The 22,494-nt window shown below is 40.1% G+C and overlaps 1 protein-coding gene across 1 annotated transcript in view; it reads right to left on the bottom strand.

The window, feature by feature from the left end:
- Positions 1 to 22,494, bottom strand: part of FBN1 (fibrillin 1) — a 229,269-nt gene that overhangs the window by 69,813 nt on the left and 136,962 nt on the right. Inside the window, exons 24-32 of the mRNA XM_090028457.1 lie at positions 20,825 to 20,950; positions 19,750 to 19,974; positions 17,806 to 17,931; positions 17,577 to 17,705; positions 16,116 to 16,241; positions 15,850 to 15,975; positions 14,521 to 14,643; positions 7,940 to 8,065; positions 6,797 to 6,922 (exon numbers count right to left, since the gene is read on the bottom strand). Coding sequence (XP_089884583.1) covers positions 6,797 to 6,922; positions 7,940 to 8,065; positions 14,521 to 14,643; positions 15,850 to 15,975; positions 16,116 to 16,241; positions 17,577 to 17,705; positions 17,806 to 17,931; positions 19,750 to 19,974; positions 20,825 to 20,950 — 1,233 coding nt within the window. The remainder of the gene's footprint in view (positions 1 to 6,796; positions 6,923 to 7,939; positions 8,066 to 14,520; positions 14,644 to 15,849; positions 15,976 to 16,115; positions 16,242 to 17,576; positions 17,706 to 17,805; positions 17,932 to 19,749; positions 19,975 to 20,824; positions 20,951 to 22,494) is intronic.

Raw genomic sequence — 22,494 nt, 5'->3', positions numbered from 1 at the left:
AATGTGCACTGTAAGTGTTATGTCTGCATGATCCTATAGTGACACAAGAGAGGTAAATTGCTGTAACTTTGATCCTGAGTAAACCAGGGTTAAGTTGGAGTGGTTTGGCTGTATCCGTACAACTACAAGATCATGCTGATACAACAGTTGCTTTGTAACATTTTATATTGGTATCTTTTGTCGTGGCTACAATTTTTAGGCGTGTCTATACATTCTCTCTAATAAGCAGTACCTTGCTTGTCAAATAGTTCCATCCCTTACAAAAGCGCTACTCAAAAAGTAAAGTGCTACTGAGCCTGACCCAAAGAGAACACAAAATTCCCATTGACATCAGCAGAATACTCATCAGAGCTGAAGCTGAAGTGCTCCTCTGTATAAAGTATATTTATTGCTTAAGTTTTCTCCAGGAGGAAATTTCTCCTTTAGAATTAAAGCTGTTACAAGCCAACACAAACACAGAAAGTCCAATCAAAGACTGACACTACATCCTCAGCACGTCCCACTATGTTCCATGCTGCCGTACACATCCTCATCTTTGTAACTGCACAGCTCTCATTAACATTAAGGGAGTTGTCTGATTACAACAGATGAGAATGCATACAATAAGTAACATGCAGATCTGATATAAAAGTCATTCCAAGCAATTCAAAGATAAATTGCTAGTTTCCATGTTTATGTTGGCTCCATTAACTCTCTTTTCTAGCAAACATTTTTTTCTTCAAATATCAAGCAATAAATAAGGCATCCTCCCATCAAACAGTTACATATTTGCAACTGTACATATACAATTATACATGTACAACTGAATGACCAAATACCCGGTTAGTATGTGCAGCATCACCAAATACTATCTGAAAATTAGGGACCTAAAGCAGAGAGCAACCTTTTTTAGGAAGAAGTCATCATGTCTTTTACACATCCCTCTGCACATGATTAATGTGGAAGGTACTATTATACTTCTGTTAGCAATGGTAGAAGTGGTGGAAGAAAGCTGGACTTCAGAAATATCTGCTGTTTTTTTGAAAATCTTGATCCACTATCACCCTAAGGCTAATGAACTGAAAGCCCATGAACATCCACACATTCAACTCACAGCACTCAGCCCAGGAAAGGCCCTCTGCATTACTTACTCTTCAGATCAAGGGCTTCAAGTAGGGGCTTAAATGACCCATAGGGGCTGCTTCATGCTGTTTGAGTGGGTGAATTTAATCCAGCCTCAATCTACACTATAAACCACTTCTGTCAATGTTTGCAAATCTCTGTACAAGCATCCTCTGACTTTTTATATGTATTTTTGGCTCTCTCTGAATGTTTGTCAACTTTATCAGACTGCTGTTCCATCTGTATTTTGAGTTGGTGCCTCTATTCTGTGGAGCAGGTCACTTGGAAGTTGCATTGCACATCTCTTCCTAAATCCCTACCTGCCTGAGATAACCCTATGTAAGAACTTCTCTTAGACCTAGCCCCGTTTCTTTCCTAACTCTGGAAAGTGCTGACCTAGAAAACCTTTGTTCTCCTTTGGGAGTGGTCTGGGCATTTATTTAGTTTCTCACTATAAACATCCCCCTATTTACACATGGGGCAATTCATGTCTATCTAGAAGCAGAGTAGGTTTATGATGTCAGCCATAGGCACAGAGTTATTCCTGAAGAATGCAGCTTCCCGTTTTATAGGGCATTTTTAACACTTTAAAGCAGGTTTAAAGTGGGTTAAATGCCTTTTGCACTGCTTTATTGGCATTGCTGTTTGCACATTCAGCAGCGTATTGAGTGTTAATCCCAGCTGCTGTAGCACATTCAATGGTTTAATGCACCTTAAAATGATTTTGGGATGCAGCAAAAGACTTTGGGGCAGTGCAAAGTAAAACAGCTCGGAGGAGTTCTAGTTTCCTACCCTATAGCCATGGAGGGAAGCATTGGGCTCCATGAGGCTCAGAGGCTGTGCAGGCAGACCATGCAGGCAGCCTGACAGCAGCCCAGGAAGGAGTTAAAAAAAAAAAAAAGCAGCGAGCCTGATCTCCCCCACCACTGAGCCTGCCTGACCTGTACAGGGGCCTGGTGCTTCCCTCCACAGCTGCGGTGTCCCCAAGACTGCCTGAGCCGGGTGCCTGCAGACGGGTGCCACCCAGGAGGCCAGGTGCCTCTGCCGCAGAGGGAAGCTCCAGCCCCACCACTCATCTGCAGCTCAGGGACTGCTCTGCCCACCAGTAGCTCACTCTCCCCACCCCACCACTGGAGAGGCAGGTAAGGATTGGGCTCTGACACTGGTGTACATGACACAGGGGTTTACTTCACCCTAAATTGAAGCTGTGTTTTTAAAAAACCACTGCTTCAATTTAGGGCAAATTAAATCCCTGTGTCATGTAAAAATGCCCGTAAAGAGGAAATGCATTTGTTCCACTGACACCAGAGTTCTCTTGTGCCAACAGACCAAGGCATGGCATACTATTTTTGAACAGAGGACAGATGCATGGACAGGTTTCAGAATGCAGAACTTTTTACAAGCTACAATGCTAGGGCTTCTCAAAATCAATGGGAGTGATGCTGAGTGAGAGCATCAGGGCCTTCTTTTTGAGTCCTCTCTGTCAAAATATTTGTTTTCAAGTGTGCAGCTAATTAACAATTGGTACTGACTGCCCCATCCATAATTACTAACAATACCTGGACACATGGAGAATGCTATTTTCAATCTTATTAATTTCCAGATTACATTAAAAAAAAAGAGGCCCTTGTACTGCATCCTCCTTAGTCCGTCAATACTCTGAATGGTTTCAGTGGGAGTACTGGCTAATTCAGGAATACTGGACAAGACCCACATTCTCCATCTGAGAAGTAGTCACTAGACACAAGATCATGTCTAGAAGCAGGCAAAGCCCCTCCTTCAATTCTAGGTTGCCCATTGTGTTTCAGACTTTCCTGCCCCTACTGTTTCTGCCCATGAAACATGGTGTAGAAATATAAATCCTGCATCTTCAGGCTCAGTTAAAGTCCCTATTGGCACAAACTTGTGCTTGCATTGTTATGACTGATTGTCAGTTTATGAGTGTTGCCTGTGACCTAATTTACCCTGACACAGCTGTGTGTGCCTCAGCATGTTTCCATGCATGAAACTTCTACTCAAATCAATAGGATCTGCACACGGTCAGCAGGGACAGGATGGGATCAAGCAACTGTCCTGAATTTTCTGGGCCACACCTGAATTCCAGGGTCATGCCCCACTCCTCCCCACTCCTTCCAGAATTTGCCCCTAGAACCTGGTCACATTGATAGGGGCCTGTTTCTGCCACCAAGTTACATGTAGTATAATTTCAGGTACAAATTTGGCTCAGATGATTTCAGTATGGAAGAGTGTTTTACAAAAATCAGAGCAGCCGCAGATAAGCTGGTTTTCTGCATTAAGTCCAGAGAACTAAAGATTAAAATGAGAATGAAAAATTAAAATTAGCTGACCTAAACCAGTCATGGGGAATCCTGTTTTGAAAATAAAAATATTTGTAGTTCTCTGCACAAAGTGGGTTCAGAAGCAACATATATCTTTGCATAAAACTTTTTTTTAAGCTAAGCTGTCCACATTCTTGCTGAGAACTGAAGGTGGGGGGGAAATAACATCTGTGTGGGATGGGAATGTAAGGCAGTGGGTGGATTCTGAATACTGCTAAATGATTGGGGAAAAAACATGTTTATTTGTTAAAATGGAAACAATAAGTAATGACAAGGGAGCTGAAATATTTAGACAAAACTGTAATGGAACCCAGAGGATATTATTTAGTTGTTCTCATGAAGCAGAAAACCTCCCATCTGAAGCTTCATACACATTTTTGTAATTTTTTTTCCACAGGAATAGTTATTAAAAACCAAGGGTGCTTTTGAATAGTCTGACAAGGAAATAATTCAGCACTCTTGTCATGTTGCTGGTCTGAAAATATACAGAATCCCTCTATGACAGAAACACTAAATACTGCTCTCATGGGACTCACCTACTTGGGCATAAGGTCAGCTGTGACATAAGAGTTGTTAAAAAACAGCAACAATATTGGGAATTCATGGCCTATATACAAACCATGTTTGTAATTTTCATGTGTGGAAATGTGCATGTTTTGACACTAGTGGGGACTTTATTTCTCACTTTGCCCTGCGATGAGGAACTCCCCTTTGAAAGCCTCTGGTTTGGAAAGTGTTCATTTCTATCTCTCTTTTTATACCTGGTGGCCTTACAAACTAGCCCTTGCATTCACTTGCCTAAGGCTTTCATTTGCTGACCATTAGCTGCTCCCTGCAGTAGCTAATATTGACCAAGTGCATCTGAAAAAGCATGTAACTATCAGAGTATAGTAAGAATGAACTTGACCTGCAGTTTATGCTGTTCTAGTATCTTGAGATGTCCTTGTCTTTAATTTTGTTCTGTCCTTAGCCTAATTCCTGAAGCAATGCTCTGACTCAGACTGAACTAACAAACTGACCAAAATTTGCACTGTAGATCAGTTCCAAGTAGATCTAGTCCGTTCCTTCCTATATGCAAAGACCACAATCTACACAGACTGCAGCAACTCCTCCTGCCTGGAGGCACTGCTTTACTCAACTAGATGCAACAGAACCCAGATCATTCCCATCCGGGGAGTTCAGAACCTGCTTAACTCACAACAAGTGGCAAAATTCAGAACAAACTGCTCAGGTGTTTGCTGCGGTTCTTCCTTCAAAGGCCCTGTTTCCCTGATCAGTGGGGGTTTATCAGGGGTCTTCTGATCACAGCTGATCAGAGAAGTGGCAACTTTGAATGAAAAGCCAGAGCAAACAGCTGCAGCTCCTCAGTAGTGCTGTGCAGCTGCTTGCTGTGGCTCTGTATCCCCTCAGATACTTCTGCAAGCAAGCGAGGAACCTAAGGCTCTACCGTACTTGCCTAGTAGTACCCCTTCTGGTGGCTCACAGGAACTGCTTTTCCCTGTTTTGCTCATGGGAGTCTAAGCACATAGTAGCTCCTTCTGGGTGGCATTCTTCCTCCCCTTTCCCAGTACCCTGCAAACCCAGCAGCGTAGCTCTTCAAAGCCAACAGAGTAGCTCTTCAAACTCTCTCACTCCCACTTATCTCACCCAAATAAAGCAGCGTTCTTGTTATGCCATAACCCGTCACCTTCCCTCTCCACGCAGGCTTCTGGCTGCTCTTCAGTCTAGCAAGCCCCTTTGCCTGGAAGCAGGTATATGCCACTGTGGTTAAATGAACCACACAGGACACTTGAGGGACTCGTGTCCTGTGAGCATCTGAATGTGACCAGGAAAGCCAATGAATGTGGGAGGGGCTGCTTGAGAGGCAAGTACTTCACAAGTAATTATAGGAGGGAAAGGCTGAGGGACTATTACGCAAAAGAAAGTAGCAGAAATGAAAGTTTGGATCTGTCCAGATATTTATGCTTGATTCTGGAGGGATCTGAAAGGAGAGATTTCCTTGCCTCCATTCTCCTATTACCATACCAAGGCTGCAAGGGGTATGTTCTCAAGTCCGGTTTTCTTGTTTGTTTTGTATTACTTTGAACTACACCAGACGTCACCAGGCTAGCTGGCATTTCCAGAAACTGCTCCTGGGAATAACACTTCAGAGCCCTTCCCGGCAGGGCCTTGCTTTGCCCTTCCACCTCCTACCAATTACATAATATTTCCTTACTGTTTAATCTATTAGCATAGCCCTGGGGATGTCACAGGACAAAATGTGTCTCATCACCACTTATTACCCTGACAGTGATAGCTGTGCCATGAGTAACTGAGCAGCACAGGGGTGTTGTACTTCTGTAGAACTGCAAGCTTTGTATCTTTTCATACAATTTAGAGTAAAGAAAAAGAATGCTGAAACATTGGTAAAATTAAGTGTTTCTTGGATTTGGATCAGTTCACATGTAAGCAAAAGGCAGCTGTTGCTAATGCAAAACTGTTCATGCATAGTCCAACATACAAAGTAGAACACCAGCTCCCACTTGTTCTGTCCATATGAGCTATATGAAAACTCAGCATCATGTATTTTGGACCCATATTGTACATTAATAATATACTTCTGTAAGGGCAGACTTCAGAATGCATGCTTTGCCTTCCAAAGATTGCCAGAACTGTGTTTATGCTAGATCTGTATTGAAAATTAAATTAAATGTATGTTTATGTTCATATTTTAGGCAAAGCCTATGAATCTCAGCACCCTGGCTCAAGATGCTAGCACTGGTATTATTAATGTTAGTGCCCTCTCAGCCTGCACACTTGAACCTCAGCACTGTTGGCTGCCTCCAGATATGAAATAATGCGTATTTTGGTTTAGCAGAAATATTTTGATATAATTCAGTTAGTCATGTATCTGTACTGCTGCCACTTCTCAAAAAACTGAAAACGTATTTTAGCATATATTTCAAGCCACTAGTGTTTGCCAAAGTAACATTTGGATAGGATGCCTGTTATTTGCATACACAGTATACAGTTTCCTAATCCAAATCCAGTGTGGTAGTCTTTATGTGGTCTTTGGTGGTCTCATCATGTTACGCTGAATTGCAGGTTCTGTTCTGTCCTACCAGCAGGCATACAATAATGGGCCCAATTTTGCTCTGAATAGAATTTTGTCACTCACTTCAATAGGAGCAGGAGCAGGCCCTATATTATGCCAAACAAACTTAGCATAACTCCAACTCAGCAAGTACATCCGAGAAACTTAATATTTCATAGCAGTAACTGCAATCATACAGTGCCAAAAGAGATTCTGCAAGCTAGAAAAGGGACACAGAGAATCTCAAATTACACAATTGTTAATTGTTGACTTTAAAATGTACCTGTGCACCCAGTTGTTCCTTTTTTGCCTGAATATCCCATATCACAATGACAGATAAACGAGCCCTTTGTATTCTCACAGGTTCCACTCAGACAGATGTCTGGATACAGACCACACTCATTAACATCTGAAAAACATAATTTTAAGATTTATATCACAAAGTTCTTAGAAGGCAACTAACAAAGTCACTGAGATATGAACATTGGTACAAAAAATGTATCTGTATGCATAGAGAAAATGAATTAGATTAAATATTCTTTGCCAATGTAAGACAGATAGCCAAATCAGATTTAACACTGCCACATTAGTGTGTTTTTAAATATTTCCTACCTTCTCTTATGTTCGGTTTACTTCCAACTTTCCTAAATAAATTCAAAGGATCAAATTCAATGATGAATTTGACCTACTGACTTTTCTCAATATATTTTTTTTCCAAATATATTTTGTAATGTCATAGTAAATGTGTTTCAGTTTAAAACTTTAAAAACAAAATTATATTCTTGGATCTCAACAAAGTATTGAACTTCTCTCATAATTTTGTCCTGGGGGCAAATTTTGGCCAGCGCTATGACTAAGATGGTAAGAATTTTTCCCAGTCTAGTTCTGGCTCGCTAGCAAATCTGGCCTACAAAGCCATCCTGATATCAGCTACATGGAAGCATTCTGGAAGGAACTCCAAAGAGCAAAGGCATTTTTGGCATCTCACAATAGTTGCACCCTAATTCAGCCAAAGAGCTCACAACTTGCAGGTTCTTTCTGCTCTTGACCAAGATAATCTGAATAGTTAAGGTGTATATGTGGCCTTAGTGAGTCAAATGAATCGTAACAAAATGCTGCTCTTAAAATGTCACCATTTTGTCTGCTCTGAGGAAGAAGTCACATTAGCATAGTGTTGGAACTTAAATTTTCCTTTCAGCTCTTTTTTTTTTTTCCAAATGCACATAATTTAGCAAATATTTTCATAGTCTACAGGTGCAAATTTCAAAACACCTGATCATCTGCCTGTCTTGCTAGAATAATCATTAATACGCCTGTTTGTTTGCATATTTTAAATAAATTGATTATCTTATTATCAGATTTATTCAACTAAGGCAGACCAGACTGATCATAAGGAAGAGTACAGAACAGAGATATTTTCACTTGCCGACACATGTCTTCATATCTTCAGATGCCATGAATCCATCAAAACAAAGACACCTGTATTCTCCTGGTATGTTTGTACACTGGCCTCCATCGCAAATGTTAGGATTGTCTTCACACTCATCAATGTCTACAGGGAAAGTTTAGATTAAGATACACTTTAGATGTGTGTACGTTGTCATGAAACGCAATCCACTAAATCCTACAAAAAATTTCAATGCTTTTGACAAATGTGTATAAGACTAAATCTTCCAATTAAGCCAAATGCAGCATTGCACAAATTACCCCTTTGGAAAAAGGACTCTTTGGGAATAGAAGCAAAGCTTGCATACTGTCACCAAATACTATGGAACCTTTGTCACACAACCAAGTTATAGTTGGCAGTTTTGGATGCAGACTTGCTATTCCACACAAAATTCCTATAGATTTCAACAGGAGCCACGGCCTATGAACATAAGCAAGATCAAAAAGAATCAGCACCATCTTCAAATGATTAAAAAGTATGCGCTTATTTCATTAAAATATTTAGTTATTTGGATTTTTTCCTCCATTTCTGGCTAGTCTGCCAATACATTTAGATTCTCCACAATTTAAAATGTTTCTCTCTCATTATGTTAGCCATCACTGACTTCAGCTGAGTTGAGGAACAGGAAACTTTTCTGCTTTATTGCTGCTACCTAATGTCTGGACTTTTTCAAAATCCAAAGGGTGTATTAGAACTTCTTTTAAACACTCAGGATTTCTCTGTGTCACAGACAACTTATACCAGTATGATCAAGATCCAAGAATTTGCTTAGCGATACCATGGAAAAAAATCAACAAAACAAGGCCATGAATTGAGAACCCTCTCACAGAGGGAAAGGGTGTAACTCATTATCAGACTGGTCTATTGTGGATTTTAGTAATTGTGCAGCTGCAGAAAATGAACTCACTTCAACTGTTTGCCTTAGGATCTTAAGTTCATTATTCTTTTTCTATAACAGAAATGGTTGGGCCTAGTGTTTTGCATGGATAAGCAAACTCTTACACGGAAAAAAGCTGACTGGTCAGTCTTCATCTTAACATACACATTGAACTGGAAACGTTGATTTGAAAGTAAAATTAGAATTTACATGCAAAATAAGTTCTGGAAATGGGGAAAGGAACCACTAACATAAAGAACTTATTTTACAAACATAAAGAACTTTATATTTACCAACCTGCTGCTATATCACATTCATGTTTGGGGGTGGGGCAGAGAAATCAGCTGGCTGACAAAGAATCTGTTGTTTCTCCTAATTGAACTGATTATTTATGCATAACCTCACCAATTCAAACCTGACCTGCCATTGAAATGAACAGAACTCTTAATAGTTCTATTATGGAGGAATACATTCTGCAAAGACTTCTTTTCAGGCATGATGTTAAAGACGAAAGAAAAATACTGTTCACGTATATGTTGCTTTTATATACTGGTATGTGCATGTGTACACACACACACACACACACACACACACACACACACACCTGAAAATATAAAATCATTGTTCAATATACTCAGTCCATATCACTAAACATCAGGCAGTATATTAAAAAAATGATCGTTCTGTTGTTCATATAATGTCATACAGTAGAACCACACATTTATCACACATGGCTACTGAGTGTCACAAGCACTTTTTCTCATTTCATTATATTAGATTTTTGGGGCCAGATTTTCAACCGATGTCCTAAAATATGTATGCAGATTTTTAACAATTCAACGTGTATGCAACTAACATACAATCACCATTGTAGCACTGGTACCCTTTGCAAGGGGTATAAAAGACACCAGCTAACAGTTAGGATAGACTTTCGGTTAGAGGTCTACTCAAACTCTCTGCCATGGTTGCTGGTTTCTGCTTTTAAAGTATTACTTACACATAACTAGATATCTGCCTATGCAATCTGTAGAGAAAGAGTTCATTAAGTATCTAATTATTAATATTTGTGCTCACAAGTTACTGCTGGTGCAAAGTGCTAAAGTAATCATCTACAGATGCACAATTGCATGAGAAATAAGAAGCTGGTACTAAAATCTGGAATCTAATCTTTACAAATTTAATAGAAATTGATAATATTTATCTTCATAAGCATTTATTCATTCTGCAAATGGGAACTGCTTTATTAAAAAAAAATCGAGTGGTACAAAGAGTTTGTTTCTCTAAGAGAGAAATATGCTTCATATACCTATTTGCCTCCCTACCGATATTTGCCTTGTGAAGTACCACTCGGAACTAAACTGCCTGTTCAGGTCCAATTCTTTTTATACTGAAGGATGACAGAAATGCAGAAAGAGAAAGAACTAGAAGGTATATTGAAGTAGTTATAGCATGGATCCTATGCACCTTCACTTCCATCCTTATTCATTCAGACTGAGTTCAGTTTAACTGCTCACATGAGTAGGGATTTGCAGTATCAGATCCTAACTTTGTAACTGTAAATACATACACCTATTATTGATTGCTTTTACTTCATTGAGAAAATACTGAAAAACAGAAAAACTAGAGCCCATAGAATTTTAAGTTCCATCGGTATACGTCAGCTTTTGCACTCAAAACTTTGTAACAAGATAGGGGGGGTAGGTGTGAAAGTCTGGCTTATGAAAATCTATTTTTCAGAACACTGGAGAGGTGTAAATACAAAGTGACTCATAATTCAGTTCAGATTTTGTTAAAGTCCCTCAACCAAGTCAGATCTGACTACAAAATCTTGTGGTCACATTTATGGGAAAGTAAACTTTTGACCAGAAACACCAAAAACCCATTCCCTCTTTTTTGTAAAGGTCAGTCTGTAGGATATATATAATTTTTCTTTTTTAAATTATGAAACTGAAGACTTTAATTCTAGAGTTCTGTGGGTTCTCAAGGCCTACTTTGAGGTTTTATTTATGCCTGTTTGCAGAAACAATATTCTCAGTTTAGGGCAGGGGTGTCAAAGATCTGGCCCACAGAGCCCCATCTGGCCCACAGAGCCCCATCATCCAGCCCACAGTGCTGCTTGTGGGTCTCAGACAGGACCAGCACACTATATGTAGTGTGCACTGGACCACACCCAATCACTGCACACACAGTGTGGCACTGGACTAGCACATGTGGCATGCAGGGCTGGGACGTATGGGGCCAGTCCAGGATGCCTGCTGCATGAGTTTGACACCCCTGGTTTAGGGTCTTCTTACTGAACTGTTCTGGAAGGTAATGCTTTTCCTCTTTGCTGTCAATGTAGGGGATCTTTGTGTGCGTGTTAATAAGAACGTCTGGAGAAGAGAGAGTAGAGTGGAGGGAAATGTTTTCTATCAGCTCCACTAGCTGGGGATTGAAGGCTCCCTAAGAACTGCTCGAAGTTATGCTGGGAGAGTCAGTTTGGTCTCAAATCAAGCCATGAACAGGAAAACAGAGAAGAGCAGTCTCCCCTCCCTCCTTTCCACACACACACACAGTGCTGTTGCTACTAGGATTTAGATTTCACTTGATACACAATTTCGATCAAATGGCTCTTATTTTTGCATTGAAAAGATGCCTAAATATGTGAACATTGGCAAATTTTCGATGCAAAGCTGCGTGTGCTAGAAATGAGAGCCACTTCTGCTCACAAGGGGAAAACATTTCTAATCTAAATATTTTAGATTTAGAAATACTTTGAGTCAGTCAAATTCACACTTTTCTAGTTGAATTCTGCTTTCTAATGATTTCTCATTCACAATGAGGCCACTTCCCAGAGCTCTGAGGGTATAAAGGGACCTTGAAGGAGAAGTAAATTACACTGAATACATGTTAAGACATCTTTAGATCCTCAGTACTTTAGAGCATTATCCAGTGACCTTAATGAAAATGAGAATTTAGCCTGAGGTTTATAAATATTTATGAATTCTAAATGCTAGATTGCTCTATTAATTCAGTGCAGACAGACCTCCATTTATCAAATTGTAAAGGCAACTGTATTTCCAGGGATTAATTACATTAGGTTTCTGATGTTCCTTTCCCACTCTGAAGGAGATTTTGGGTAGAAGAGGACCAGAAACTAGCTTGGGTGAGCTGCAGCTGGCAGGCTTCCCTCATCTCCCTGGATCAGAAATGGTGTACAGTATTTATGTAGTATAACTACTGTTCAGTTTCTCACTATGAGCACAACATCGTAAGAAAGTAGGACTTGAAGGGACTTCATGGCTTGGGACAGAAGTTACATACAAACCAGTTTAAGTGATCAGAAACTGTGGAAAACCAGTAACCGTACATAAATTTAGTGCACATAAACCAGTTTCAAAATGGCTGAAACTGTTTTAAGACACACCTAGCTGAATGTAGTATCAGACCTAACTGATTTGGGTTGAAGTATTTTATGGAAGTTCTGTCCCAGACTCCTTCCTGGTTTAAATTAAGTCAGAGTCCCTCAGCATCCTAGCATGCTTTTCAGCTCTGAGCTGGGCTGGGCTTTTTGCTCCAGAGAGCATGGCTGGCCCTGGCCCTCTTCTCCCTACTTGGAGCTCTGGCTGGCTAGGGTGGAGGCGGAGACTGCAGCTGGGAGACAGCAATGTCTGCTTGGCTTTCCCCTACCCCGAAGTAGAGCTCAAAGTAACAAGAGAGACTTTGTTTTCTTGATGGGTTGATAAGCATTGTGTTCTGATAAGTTCCCTGCTGGCTCGCTGTCAGTGTTCAACAGTGGACAGAGAGAGGTGTGAGAAATGACCTGGTTTGCAATGAATGCAGTGCCTGTCAGTTTGCTGCAGACAGTATGAAGAAGCAGGGAGAGGGAGATTGCAAAGCTCAGTATCATCAACAGATGCATGCGGTCCACACATGCAGCCCTCCCTCCCTCCCATCTCTACCCTTTGCCTCAGAGTGCTAGCCAGGGACCAGGGGCTGGGGTTTGGCAACACTCCCACCCCTTGAGCAATGAGCATGGGGGAAACCCTGGTGAGGGCTCCTTCCCCCTCCCCCTCCAGGCAGACCCTAGCTGGGGACTGTGCAAGCCAGGGTGGGAGTTTAAACCCCACCCTAATCACAGCATCCTGCCAGGGGCCTGTCCACATCCCCCCTCTTGGCACAGCACTATGCAAGGGAAGGGAGGGCTACTCTAGCATCCCACCCCCCCAGCTTCTAGCATGATCCACTGCAGGTATGTGCCTGCATTTTCTGAATCAAAAGTGAATGTCTATCCACTTGTAAATCCATTCAATCTCTGCAGGTTTGAGTAACCTGCAAAGATTGAATCAATTCAGGCTTGGGCTTTTTGAATGTCTGCCCCTAGACCATGAGGTCATTTAGTTCAGATGACTGCTCAGGGCAGGATGATCCCTGACTAAACCATCCCAGGAAAGTATGCATCTAACCAGCTCCTGAAAATATACATGGGTGGACATTCTGCAGCTTCTCTTGGTAACCTGTTCCAATGCTTGAGAACTCCCATAGTCAGAAAAGTTCCTCCTAACCTCCAACCTATATTTTTTCTGCTGCAACTTGAGGCCATTGAGGCTCTTAATTCCATTCCCTAGAGACACAGAGAAAAGTCTCTCTCAAGCCTCTTTATAAACGCCCTTCAGATATTTGAAGATTGCTGCTCTCAGAAATTTCTAAAAATCTCTGCAGAAAGTGTAAGAAAGTTGCCTATGAAAGATTCATGCCAACTGGGTTTTAGAAGGTCTGAGAAAGACAGTTGTAGAGTAATATGGCAGTCATATTTTGCTAAGGAAGAAAAAAGGAATTGCACATGACAGCTGTTCCAACCATAAGAATAGGTTCACTACACAGCTACAGAATAGGATAATGAATTTCTATTAGTAGTTCTATCTAGTCTCTCACCACCATAATCACTTCTGTATGCCTATATCTAGTGTGACTATTGTAAGCTCCTGCATTGTTCACCTCGCTTTGAAAACAGCCTTTTTTACTGATCTTGATTGTACCCCCAAGGGTTATTGAGGCAAGTGAAGTCTTTTGGCCAACTCTGGATCCAGCCCTGCGTCTAATACATAAGAGAATATTTTGTATTAGGGGAGAAAATTCACCTTCTACACAAGATAAAATAGTCTTTGCTCCCACACCCACAATGGACAAACTTTTATCACAAGCTCAGAACTAATACAGCTATAAATACCCGCAGGAAAAACTATGACATATAGATATATCTATATCTGTATAATATGATACCTGCAAGAAACTCATGACATATATATATATATATTTTACACACACACACACACACACACATCCATACGCATACATACATACATATATAGCTGCAAGAAAATGACTCCTGTTAGAAATCTAACTTGCAGTTGTGATGTTGTGACATAGGTAATTTCATCCAAGGAGTATAGCAAATTCTGCCAGTAAAAAAACATCTGGATATACTTTTATCTTTTACTGTATGTGGTATGTGCCCAAAAATAAATATATTTGTCATAAAATAGTCAATTCAGAATTTTAGACTGTTCCTAAAGAAGTAGAAAACATAATGAAGGCTACTTAGTATAACTGATGGTAGATGGTTTCAAGCTGTAATCTTAAAGTTACACTTCATTATACAAATTAAAAAGTTTCAGTACAAATGCTCACAAATCTGCTTTACCAGTGCAAGTCCTGTGGTCTGGCATTAGTGCAAAGCCTTGTTTACAGCTACAATCATAGCTGCCCTCTGAGTTCGTACAGAAACTCTCACAACCACCGTTCATTATGCTGCATTCATCAATATCTAGAAAGAAAAAAAGTATTGTTAAAAATGCATATGGAAAACATTTGTTTAAAAAAGGAAGTGCATTTCAAAGATATTTTGGGCTAAATTTTCAAACAGGCATCAGTCCAGTCTCTCGTCTTGCACATACTTTGCATGCACCTCTACCACACCCAAGTGAATATAGAGGCACATGCTTGGATATAGGCACTAGCTATTAAGGGAGTGAGATTTATGTTAATTTATCTGAATGTACATGCAAATCACCCTGAAACAGAGTGTATTCCTAGAGTACCTGAGTTCCCTGAAATCAGTGGAACTGCTTATGTGGGTTTGTAAGGCTGGCCTGAACTATTTGGCTGGGCACATCTTATTCTGATAGGATCAGAACTACTTTTTTTTGCCTATATATCAGAATTTTATTTAGCTTTAAGAAAACAGAGTGGAAAACAATATGGCTAAGCTATTTGCAGATTAGATGCGAGGAGGTATGCGCTCAGAGCATACACAGTACTCTATTCTATCAAAGCATTGCAGGAGCTGGGGTGGTGCGGGCACTAAGGAGGTACAGTTAACAGCACAGAAGTCAAAAGCTCCAGGCCACAGCAGAAGCACTCACAGCATGGCCTGTCAGATTCCACGAAATACGCAAATTCTGCTAAATACCTTGTCACAAGGACATGAAAAAGGAAAGCACTGCAACCTTAAATATGGCAAATTGTGAATAAAATACTGATCTCAGGAATAACACAATGTACCTCAGTGGTTCCTGTACTTATTCAAACGTAAGTCACTTATAAATTATCACGTTGTTTTATATCTAATAGTTAATCAACTGAAATGCTAATTTATTATATAATTATACGGTATAAATACTGCAACTATTCCAAAATACCAAGTAAATAGGAAGGAATATGGACACAAACAGACCAAATCTGAAAGCATCTCAGATACTAGGATGTTCACACTTCAGTATCTTGCATGCTACCAGTGTGTCGGAATCATACTGTTAGATACGACTTCATGGGTCATTTGGTCCAAATCCCCTGTGTGAAAGGAGGAATGCTACTCCCAAAAATTCTAGTCTGACATTAAACCCTAAATTATTCATTCAGGAGCAGTCATTTCATTAAAGAGAATAATATATCTACATCAACTGTTCTCAGTAGGAGGCAAGTGTTAATTTGTAAACTGTCTTCACTAGTAATCAAAGGATCAAGTTCTTACCAACGCAATATAATTTGTCAGGTGTAGACTGATATCCAGGGTTGCAGGCACATTGATACTTTCCAATAAGGTTGACGCAATGTCCATTTCTGCACAGGTTGGTACTTAAATCACACTCATTAATGTCTGTTTCAAAAGAGAAAGGGAAGACATAAGTCTGCAGTTGAACAATGAGCAAATGTCATAGATGCATGCACAGCAGAAGGCAGGGAATGTAAGCTTACAAATGACCATATGCAGTATAAATTGTACTTGCACCATCATACCTACACACGCTGAAATATTTGGAGCCATCTGATGTCCTGCAGGACAGTTACAGCGAAAGCTTCCTTCTGTGTTTTCGCAAGTTCCACCACGGCATAAAAGAGGATTCCGCTGACACTCATCAATGTCTGCAAAAAGAAAGGAGCACAGATCACTGCAGGAAGTAACTGTCTGTGCATGTAACAGAATACATTGCTGGTGCTAAGAACAAATGTGTGTTTCAGCTTTCAAATGCATGAATATGAAGCATCCCCTCCTTCCTTCCCCAAGTATCTCTTCTTCTATAAGAAGTATTCTGAGGCCCTTTCAGTCACTGATATTACTTCCTTTCCATACCCCAAGAGACACAAACTTTCCCAAACGGATACCTTGCCCCACTCCCTCAGAAAGTACACAAAACTGCTCCTCTCTTCCCTGTAGATAATGTCTTCATTTTTCCCTGTCTCCCTCTACTTTTTCCTACCCCACCCCCTTTCCTACATAAACATAGACTACAGGTCCACCACCTTCCTTTGGCTGATTCAAGACCCAGCCATCAGCTTCAAAGTCAGCAGGAAAAGGCTTCATAAGAAGCTACCGGGTTCTGAAGAGTGAAGAGGCAGGAGCTAAATGATATTTATGCTAGATAAGGGCCCTACCTGTCTCTCTGTTAATCCCTGCTGGAGCCCATTCACCTCCTGCACCACCAATGGATAAAATTCTAAGGGTTGGTTTTACATCACAACCCCATGTCACTGTATGTGTTCTGCATCAGTCATCATTTAATATTTATACTGGTGTTTAACTAAGCTTCTCCACATTGCTCCAGAGGGTCACATTCTGTTCTCAGGCACACTTTAATGAAACCAAATAAAATCTGTTGCCTTCTACACTCTTGATTTATGTCAAAGGAACTCAGAGCTCAATATGGCTCACAATGACAACTTAGTAAAAACCTGCTGCCAATCCATGCTAATCATGCCATGCCACAATCTGTGAGATAGTGATCTTGGGGATGAATTAAGAATCCTTGCCTTTTGTTCATTTGTGCTTTGGCAACCTTGAGAAGTAGCTAATTCATTCTTGGGGTGAAACCTAAGCTCCCTCTTCAGGGTCAGCTCTCAACTGAGTTAAGTAACTGTCACTTTTGATTAATTTAAAATAGAAACTGTCAAGCCCCAAGCCCAATGAATGCGAAGTATGCTGGCATCCCCATTCTTTGTGGGGAAATAAGCCTGAACTTCAGTACTCCAGATAAATGGAACCACAACTCAACTGACGGTTCCAACTAATGAGGTTTGCAAATCCAAAACCAACCTGATTTACCTATTGTGGTAAATGTGCTGATCCAGTATAAAGGAACTTTGATGACACATGTCCTATTTCAGTTTCCAGAAGTACAATGAAATTAACAAGCCTTTATAAAAAACAAGCCAAACACATGGCCATTGTGTCCCATCTTTAGTACATCAATTAAAGCATACCCATGCAGTTTTTCATCATCATGAATCCACTTTCATATCCTTCAAAACATTCACATTCAAAATCCCCAGGAGTATTGACACAGTTCCCCTGGCCACAGAGATCAGGAGATATGCGGCACTCATCAATATCTGCAACATAAAGCAACAGTTTAAGTGCATGTTAAAAAATCACAAATCAATGTTTTCTTTTAAAAGCAATTTCCTGATAGCTAACAGCCAAGCACTGTACCTGTACAGTTCCTTTCTTCAGAGTCAAGTGCAAACCCGCTGTCACATTTACACTTAAAGCTGCCAATAGTGTTTCTGCATTTTCCATGGGTGCAAAGACTGGGGATCATTTTACACTCATTGATATCTGAAAAGGAAACAAAATAAGTTAATAGATTTTAGCATCAGTTTGATTTTACTAAACAGGAATGGCTAAATACCTTTCCTAGAAGGTTAGGCTAGTAAAAATCTCCAGCAGAAAGGAACAACTTTTTGAAAACTGTAACTGCAGTTGATGCATAAAATTGCCTGCATCCATACAACACTTCTTAAGCAATTCTCTAATCCTTTAACTCACAGATTTCAAAAGTGATTTAGAGATAGGTATCCTTAATCCTATTCACTGATGGGTTAACTGTGGGGCTCATCATGTCCAAGTTTCACCTGGATATGAAAATTTTCTCTCCATATTAAAAAAGAAACAACAACCTACATGCAACAATACAGCAACAGATTCAGAGAATGATTTGAGGTGTTTTGGGAAATCTGTAACTATGAATTTGTTGTATTTATTAATATTTAAGCCAGTTTATTCCTCCTCCTAATTGTAAAGGGGAATACAAAAACCTACAGAGACAATGCTGAATGTTGAAGAGGAAAGCAAAAGTGACTACACACTGACTGAGAAGTGGGAAATAATCTCCTTTGAACTAATAATGAGAAACATTTGTAATGCAACTAGGTTCTAACAGGAACCTTCCTGCAATGGAAATCTAATCAAACCTTTTTACCTCTCACCTCCTCTTTTTCTAATCCTGCACCCTAAAGTAGAGGGTCTCTAAAGCATCAAGACAACAGGTTATCAAAAGTTTTGGCATTTTATTTAACAGAACAAATTTCTCACTCCCTGAAATAACTCTCCAAGAAGGAAACAGGAACCATGCTTGTATACCCCCTAACACACACAACTGAGGAGCACGCAGGGGAGCAGCTCAAAGGACTAGCATCCTTCAGAGTTCAGCATATCACTTTTTTGACAGTCCCACCCTCTTTTACAGTTGGAAGCCCACAAGAAGAATTCAGATTATGGTCCATTTACGAGGTAAGCACTAACACATATCACTAAAGCTGCCTGAGATTCTTCTGTTAAACAAATATTGGCTTCTTTGTCTAACATAAGCTGATCCAAAGCCTACTGAGGTCAACAGAAAGACATTCACTGTCTTCAGTGGGCATTGGACCAGGCCCATGGCAGCCAAAGAGAACTGCCAAAAGAACTATGCCATCCTTGGTTTCTGAGAAAAATGAGGTTTCCATGAGTCATAGAAAATAATTAACATAAATAAAAGTATGTCACACTTTTTATGGATAATTAATGGCCTAGTAACGGCTTATAAATCTAAGTTTGAAGCAATCAGCAACATTCACTGTTCTCATTTACTTTTGTCCCTTTTCTTCAAATTTCAGTGCATTTGTTTTTCAGATAACCAGTTTCCTTAAATTTCTGTTCTGAACATATTAATATGCACTTGCCTTTATGACAGTACAATGTTTAATCTACACAGGTAACTTAAGCTAGAAGCGGTCATTGTGGAATATGTTTGAACGTCGCTGTGGAAGTCCCATTAATACTCCACTGGTGGTACTCATTTCTGCTCTGTTCCATGCATGTGGCACACATCTTGCTTTTTAAAGGGCTGCAATATTTTATGTAAAACAGAGTCTTTGAGTTTGTTATGGTTTGTGACATACAGAAAATCAGGTCAAATCAAATGTCCCTTCTGGCCTTAATTCTTATGAAATGCAACAGGATCCACCAAAGTACCTGAAGTGGAGATTCTTAACACCCACTGAAATTTCCAAAGCCATAGGAGTTTATCCAAAGTAAAGGAAGAGTAAAAACTGAGTAAAACCAACAGTATTTGTTGCTAGTGGTTTAAAAGTTATTTTAAAGTACCTTACATACCTTTGGAGAATGGCTTTCCATTTATTTCTACTCTAGTAGAAAACCCAGGTCCTCTTGGACAAAGAGCAGAATATTCAGGTGTTCCCTTTAAGGGGCATTCCTCACATTCAGAGCCCCATGCCGCACCCACAGAACAGCAGCAAGCATCCATTCGGTGCCGGCCTGGTACTTGCAGTGTACATTGTTCATCTTCATGCTTTAGGTAGCAGCTTTCCAAACGAATGTCTGTTGGGTAGTTAAACAGTGATTTGATGGAAAATTGAGAGGGAAGGGAGTGGGGGAGGGAGCAAGTGAATGCGAATTTAATGAGCAGCAGAGGTATTGTTTCTCAAAAACTCCTTCTCAGAAAGCCTTGCCTGGGCAGGATGCACAGAGATTATGTATAGCTCTTTCCCCCGGACTAGTGGCTCTAAATTTTGGAATTAATACTTCCAGATTAAATAAACCTAATATGGTCTAGCATTTAAGATTGATTTTGGATTAGGGAGGGGGTTGTAGCTCTGCTACAACCTATGCTTTTGTCATTCAGTATTAAAAGGTTAAGCATTTATTATTAAAATTGGTAAATATTCTCTGAATGGAAGATAAGCAGTACTTAAAATCAATATATTCTGCTGTATGCCACAAACAAATGCTGCATAGATATACAGCAGCTTTATAGGCCTCATCAAACTGAGACGTACATTAACCCTGGCTTGGAAGGACTATCTTTAAAGACAAACATTATTAGTCTCAAGTTGAGGCTGCCAATAAAAGATGTCAAGTTGCATCAGGTTTGCTGATAGGTGTTAAGATACCATCTCTCTACTAGGATTTGGGTCAATGCTTCTGTGGCATTTTACATGGCCACCAAATGGTAAAATGCTTTTGCAACTGAACTATATTTGAACTGGCAATTTAAAATTGAATGGCTTTGCCTCCCATTACTGACCCATTTTTAAAACTGCCCTGAATAAATTTTATTTTCCTTTTCACAAGTGGGGGCTGCAAATCTTTGTTTGTCATATAGAGATTTGGTTGGGCTTCCCCTACCTCCCCAACAACATTAAAAGAACTGTAACAGCTCAATACCTACCATGACACATCCGTCCAGAAGCATCTAAAGTCATTCCATAGGGGCACTGACAAACAAAGGATCCCACGGTATTGACACACTGCCCATTGGTACATACTCCAGGAAACACCTCACATTCATTGACATCTGTTTAAAAAAAATCATTAAAACAAAGAACATACATAAATTACAGGAATATGATGGTTCCAACATTTGTGTTTTAGGGCAGGTCACACAAAATATCAGCAGCTTCCAGAGTTTGGCAAAACTCCAAATTCTTGGGTTTTGCTAAGCAAGTCAGACAAAACTAATTAATTACAGCAAACTGCAAATGATTAAAGGTATTAAGCATTGTTATTGTGTAGCTGATGTGCCTATTGAAAACTGGGTCATAAATACAAAATTAGGTAACTGACAATGATGCTCCATTGCACATTCATTGTTTGCCAGATTTTTTAGAAGTATTGAGGTGCTGACAGATGCGGACAACTGCCTACTGAGATTTTCAAAAGCACTGAGGTGCCTGCTTCTCATTGGGTGCATATACACAAGCTCTTTACTGAGGAGTTGACTAATTAGCTCTTCAGTAAAGCATCACCATCTACACGTGTGCCAATACTAGGGAGGAGTAAATTAATTAATTAAAACATAAGACAGTATTGTCAGGGACAGTACTATGTTACAGCAGAGTCCTTTACTGTGCAGAAAAGCATGTGTGGATGGTGACTGGGACCTCAGCAGCTTGAGCCAGGCAGACCAGCACCAGGCTGGCAGCAGGCTTGCGAGGGGTCAGCCACATGGCTCCACAGTTTTGACACTATCATGCCACAGCCAGCCCCTCCACTGCTCAAAGCTGCCACCTGGAGCCCAGGGCTGACCCGTAAGCCCGCTGCCAGCCTGAAGCTCCTCTACCCTGGTGGCACATGAAGTCACTGGGCCCGGGAACAGCTGACTCTGGCACAAATTGAACTGAAGTTTATTGAGCTGCATTAATAGCTTGTGTATATGCACTCATTAAGGATGTAAATATGTGAAAACCCAATATGCATCTCAGCATCTTTCAGCACCTAAACAGTAAGAATCTGACCCTATGCCCTTTAATAAGTTCCTCAATATATCCATAGGAAGCTTATATTTTATCTTGTTTACATAAACATATCCTGAATGTATTTTTAAGCAGTAAACTTGGCACTGTGTTGTATGATTAGGAAGATAAACTCAACCAGCTGAAGGTGATTGAATACAAATAAATTATTAGCAATATCAAGACACTGGCCTTGCTGAAAAAGGCAAATGTTTCATATAATAGCACTTAAGCATTTTTATTGAAAATTGTCTCAGAAATTATATTACAGTCCAAGATTGAGTATGAAAAGCTTAAGGAGTGGAAACAGGTTGTTAAAACAGAATGTTTCTTGAACAACGTAGCTGCATCCCACGACTGAGGACAGATACGAGGAGATAGTAGCTCAGATTTGTTAGGCATATGGAATAAAATTCCTCCAGTTTGTGTAGGTGTGTTTTGGTGGAGAGGGGTCAGGTGGGAAGAGATACCGTTATGGAGCCTCTTCACAGGTCCATGGCTTACCCATAGACTAGAGGCGATTGCCAGATTCACTCATGTTATTTCCCTGAAAAGCCTGTTTTAGTCTTCAGTCTTGGAGGGGAAGGCTGAATGTCACCTTTTGGGA

The sequence above is a fragment of the Crocodylus siamensis genome, chromosome 15 (genome assembly GCF_052110815.1).
Source record: "Crocodylus siamensis isolate JL-2025a chromosome 15, ASM5211081v1, whole genome shotgun sequence".
Lineage (NCBI taxonomy): Eukaryota > Metazoa > Chordata > Crocodylia > Crocodylidae > Crocodylus > Crocodylus siamensis.
Note: the sequence above shows the minus strand (reverse complement) of the source record. Positions and strands in the feature narration are given on the sequence as shown.